General features: G+C 36.4%; 1 protein-coding gene across 10 annotated transcripts in view; it reads left to right on the forward strand.

The window, feature by feature from the left end:
• The window catches only part of dgkh (diacylglycerol kinase, eta), a 49,817-nt gene extending 43,817 nt beyond the window's left edge, over positions 1-6,000 (forward strand). For all 10 annotated transcript variants that reach the window (XM_018704395.2, XM_051076901.1, XM_018704394.2 and 7 more), the window contains one exon: positions 2,291-6,000. In XM_018704395.2, coding sequence (XP_018559911.1) covers positions 2,291-2,377 — 87 coding nt within the window. In that variant the 3' untranslated portion in view covers positions 2,378-6,000. The remainder of the gene's footprint in view (positions 1-2,290) is intronic.

Below are 6,000 nucleotides of genomic sequence, written 5' to 3' on the forward strand. Positions count from 1 at the left end.
AGAGATTTCTCCCACTCCCATTATATTCTTGCCAACATATATGCTGATACCAATATCTGTAAGCTGTTTTGATAGATTTTGCAGCATAAACTAACACATACACGCAAACACAGTTACATTATACATGTGTTTGTTCTGTCTCTCTGCCCCTCATTCCATCATCTTACAGTTTATCAGTCACTCAGTCATCTCATTTGTCTAATGTGTTGCTCTCCTGTTATATTGTAATGGATGAAAGTCAGTCAATTCAAAATTAAATCCATTTTGAATTAATTAATTTTCTTAGTCTTATCTGAAGCAAAAACATACCAGTTCCAGCTTCTCAAATATTAATACTTGCTGTTTTTCTTAATCCTCTATGATTGTAAATTGAATATTCTTGCACTGTTTGGCCAAAAAAGAAATGTGATTATACCAGCTTGGGTACTGGGAAATGATGATGCCCATCTTTAACTTGTTTTTGACATTGACTAAACAATTAATCAATAATATAATCAGATAAAAGACAAAGCAAAGCAAAGAGGTAATTGATGCCTCTGGAGTATTGAACTGTCAGAGGTTTTCTAACTAAATGAATGAACAAAGCACAAACTAAATGCAGAGATTATCAGGAAATAGAGGGTTTGTCTCTGGCAGTCCAGTGGGGCCTTACCAGACAGTAGTGCCTTTTTCTACTGAAAAACAGGCACAGTATGATAATGAGTCACCATGTGTAACCCTGAAACTGAGGGAGCTAAATGGAATTCAGCCATCATTGGTTTTATCATTTACCACATTTTTGGGAACTTAGTCTATGAGCACAGTCAGTTTCAGGTCCTGGTAACTTGGTTACTTTGACACAAGATGTGTCATTTTGTGTCATCAGTAGGCTGAGAGGAAGTGTTTTACTGACCTCTCTGGTTAAAGATTTCATTTCTGTTCCACCTCTGACCAAAGTAAGCATCACTGATGGGTGTGGTCCGAAGTGTCGCACCTGTAACCACACGCAGCAGTGATGTCATGGTGTACTGACTCACCCTAGAAAACAGTTGTACATCACTGCAGCAAGGTGAGAGGTGAAACCAGTGGAGGTCAGCAAAATTAAGATTTTTAGCAGCTGTTAAGTTACTCATGAGAAGTAATTTATTGAAAGCAGAAAACTGAAATGCTATATAAACCTCATGCTGCATGTCATATTTACAGGTTGGAAAGACAGCATGTTGTGCATTGTGAGCGCCCTTTGTTGATTTCACAGTGGTTCCACTCAAAACTGGTGGAAATGTTGGAGGAGGCTGTGGGCACAGTGGTACTTTGAGCTAAGTGCTAATGTTAGCATACCAACATGCAGCCAATGACAATGGTAACATGCTAATATTGAGCATTTTCAGTGTGTTCAGTGAGTCACATGAATGTCAATACCAAATTTCATTGCAATCACTCAAAATCACAATTGTGAACCCACGGTGGCTGCTGTGATTATTTCTGGTCTGTTTTTCTATATGATAACCACTATGGTGGCTGAGCAAAAATGTTTTGATGTTCCACACAAAAATAATCCAAGGTCCACCAAACGATGTCCAGAATATGAAGAACTATTTAATAAAACTTATAGATGCCAAAGGTTGACTAAAAATAAGGAATCTATAGATAAACTGAAGATTTTCTGATAAAATAAAAGAAAGGGATGGACATTGCCTGTGGTTGCTAGGACTTAGGGAGTGACTTCAAAAGACTGTCTTCCTACTCTAACCACACCCTCCAGGTAGCATCCTTGGCCTTTATCAGTCTCCATCCCAGCCCCCAGCCACTAGATGGGGTTAACTCAAAGGAAACAAGCATTAGAATTCATAAACCAAAACTTTGGCTTCCACAGTGGTTGTTAAAGGAAAACTCAGGGGTTCATCAAAGTCATCAAGATTCAACCTGTGGGCACCCTAGATACCTGTACATTTTAATCTATCCAACAGTTGTCAGGATATTTTAGTCTGTACCAAAGTAGTCAAACACACAGTCTGATGAGCCACTGTACCAGAATGGCTAAAAAAAATGTTTTTTTATTTGCTCCATTTTTATCTAAGATTTGCCACTTAGATGAACCGTACTGACACTGATACAAAAACACAGATTTTCCCACAATAGATACTATATAAAATCACCAAGTTTGTTTAGTCTTAAAATGTAATGAATAACTATATAGGTATATTTGTTTTCCCCTAAATGCAATTCATGTCAAACACATGAAATCACATTAATGCATCACCATAAAGGCCAATGTATGTGTTTTTAATGTGTTGGTCTTATTTCTCTTCAGGATCTGGGGATATCGAAAGTGGGTCATATGAAGAGAATTCTCCAGGGAACTAAAGACCTGGCCAAGGCCTCCATGGTTGACCTCTAACCCAGGAGCAGACGCTACCAGAGAGGGGAAACAAAACATTCCCCTTGCATCAGTGGAAGAGTTTGGGAGCACCGTAGGCAGTGAAGGAGAGAATAGTTATTTGAGGAGAGCTGGATTTTATCGTTCCGCTGAGACAGCCTTTGAGATGTTGTGAACAAGATACATTAGTGTGTTTGCTTGTGCTTTGGTGCCAAAATGACAGTCAAGAAAGCTGATGGAAGTGCAAAAGGAAGTCATGGATCTTCAGAAAAAAAGCCATTTCTAAGTTAATAACCATTCCTAGCACACAATCAGGTATGCAACTAACCATACTGTTGACAGTAACATGTTGTCTGAGTTATGATAACAAACTAGTAGCAAAACCAGGACTTCCATGAATATGGGATTTAGCTTCAGTTGAGTGCAGTGGTGTGTGAAAACATGATGTTTGCTGGATCTCTGCCTCATTGTAGAGCTGCAGATGCATTAAAGCAGCCTTTGGGTTTCAGTAGAGACAGAAAACATCACAGTCTAGGTGGAAATCTGGAAGGTGTGGTTTCTGAAAACAGTGGGATACTGTCGCATGCTATGCTAGCTCAACTTTAGATATGTTTAATTGCATGATTAGTGTGTTGATTTATTTTGTGTGCAAAATAACACTTGAACAAGTTTTACATGACTTAAGTATTATGATGCCATTTGTTACTACTGAAAGCATCCTTTTTGGTCTAAATCAAACTTTTTTTCTAGCTTTAATTTATTTTGTTTGCATGATAATGATGTGTCACTGATTTGTGTCAAGTGCCATATTTTCAGTCATTTAGTGTAAAATGTGCTTTATTGGTAGACATCATAAGAAGTTTTAAAAAACATGTTGATGAGGTATGAATATGTGGAATTAATATCCGTAAGTTGACACGTTCTCTGTGGATGTGAAAATCAGTACCAAAGTGAATGTCTAAGAAAACATGATCATCTGACAACTTTGTTCAGAACGCAACTCTTTCTTTAATAGGCCAGTAGGTCTTAGGTCTTAATTCCATTTAAGGTGGAAAAAAAAGATTAGTATTAGTCAGGAAGAACGTTAAATTGTTGGTCTGAAGCCAACCACTTATACTGTAGGGTTGTTGAGTTTTTTTAAGGAATTCTTAAAAGGCACTTTTTACTTCTTGCTTTATGCAAGTGCAAATCCTCATATCATTACATAGAATTAACAGTTCACCTCAACTTTATAACTTTTGGCAATTTAACACAGTATTTAACACTAATGAGAATAGGAGCTAGATATTGATTTTGAATATATAAAATAGAGAAGCTGATCGGCAGCCTGCATTGCATTGTTCAAGTGCAGCTTTTTTTTTTTTTCTTCAAACCACAAGTGAGATGTTGATAGAACACTACTTTTACTCGATAGTTTCTTTTAAGACTGGTGGCATTACAGGGTATATTTCTATATGTGATGCTAAGTTAGTATATATATATATATATATATATATATATATATATATATATATATAGACACACTGTATATATAGTATACCAGTGTATGCAAACAATGTTTGTAGTGTTGTAGTCTAATGCATTTGTAGATTGCTGACATGGCATGCATTGTCAACAGCTTACACATTTGATTGTGTATATTACACCATAACAATTGTGTATAGTTGATTTTGTTCTAATCTCTTGTACATGATAATGCTGTTGTATTCTAATGATGGTGCAATATTTTATCTCTTGTTTTGATACTGTCTCTGCAGCTTTCTGACATGATGTTTCTCAGTGGGAAAAAAAACCTTGAAAGAGTTTTTGTACATGTTCTCCTCCTCCTCAAGGTTTGAGGATTAGATTTTAAAAGTTAGACCCATAGACAGACTGCTTTTTCTTACGGACTCCAAATTTCTTCCAGCGGTTCACTAGTTTGTAGTTTTGCTCCTCTGTGCTTCCAAGATGATACACTAAAGCGGGACAATATTTTCCTCTGAAATGTCAATGAATGAGTAGAATGGGCAGACATGACTGTTGTGTTAATATGTAATAAGTATCGCAATGTATTTGCGTGCATTTGGGTGTGTGTACTACAGCAGTGGCATATTTTACCTTATCAGCAATTGTATACTTATCATTGCCAACTAATTTTACCATGTAATTTCAACTCTGATAATTTAATTGCCCCTTCACCACGATTTTGGAGAACAATTTGTTGCTTGCATGTTGGTTTATTTTTCCCTTATGTTAAGAAGTAGTGTAAAGGCTTTTTAAAACTGAATTTTGAATGCTGAAATTTGACAAGACGCACAAGTTTTCAACCTTTAGCATTCATCAAAGTATCCTAAATAATAGTAGAATGTGAGTGCAGCAGAGGCTGCATTGTGAGTAGTCATGTATTGCCCCTAATATCCCAGCAGAGGGCAATCTATCATATCTCACGTCTCTACAGTCCCTGATTCACATCAATGTCAAATAACATGATTTTACAGTTGCTTACAATCAGTTGAGTAAATACCACTATATTCAGTGTCTCACACATTGACATGCAGAAATCAGTGAGCCTATACTAAATTCCAATCCAAGATAATTTTTTTCATGTATCCACTATTGTTCATCCTGCAACTCACAGCCAAAGATAGGTTATTAAGTATAAATCACTAATTTATATATAACATAGACTTAGACTAGATCTCATTTCCCCAGACAGAACCACGCCTTTTATTTATTTAGTAGATCTAGATTCATTGTTAACTATTTGATAACAGTTGGCCTTTTCCAAGCCACAAAGTCTGGATATAGGTTTTGCCTAAATTGAAGCCTTTCTGTTAGTATGTGCTTTATAGAAGCAGTATATTAGAACTGCTGTGCGCTGCCTTGTCGCTGCAGTGCTCATCAGTTTTGGCCTCTCATCCATTTAATCTCCATCATACCAGTCACCAAACTGAACTCACTGATACTGTTTCAGTTCTTGGGCTGTGTCTGTCTATGTTTATGGTATCCGTGTGTCCAAAGTGTCTGCCGGGTTCTGTAAATCTCAAGTGTTTTGGCCTCAGACTCCAGGCAAAATAATGCTTGACCTTTCCACGCAAAGTGGAAGTCGCCACCTTTCTCCCTTGCTACATTTTCCAGTGGTCTGTAAATAATGCTGCAAACTGCCTGGTTTTCAAAAACCAACGAAACCCATGCAAGGATCTCTAAAAGACAGGTTAACACATAGTCTTTGACAGGGTTCCTAAAGTAATGGGAGAAAAGTGAATTTCATTTGTTTACATTATGTTTACAATGGCACAGTTTTAATTTTTAAGAATATATATGTAGGTATAAACATTTGCATATTTATTGCTAAGGTTAAATGATATGATGTGTTTTGTGTTTTCACATTTGGAATATAATGTTACGGTTGTCACCTGTATTACTATCTGGATGATTTGGTAAAGTAGTTGATCATTTTTATGACTACTAAGTGACTGTTTTCTGTGCCTTTTTATGGTTAGAATGCATGGTTAACTATTTATTACAATTTGGAGTCACTGAGATGTGTATTTTTGTATTCTGAATAAATAAATGGTTCAGCTTTTGTTGTACATTTTTAAGGTGCCTTAAAACAGGCTACCTATTCATATCTCTCTTCTTCAATAAAACCAAATACATATGCA

This window comes from Lates calcarifer, linkage group LG1, assembly GCF_001640805.2.
Source record: "Lates calcarifer isolate ASB-BC8 linkage group LG1, TLL_Latcal_v3, whole genome shotgun sequence".
NCBI lineage: Eukaryota > Metazoa > Chordata > Actinopteri > Centropomidae > Lates > Lates calcarifer.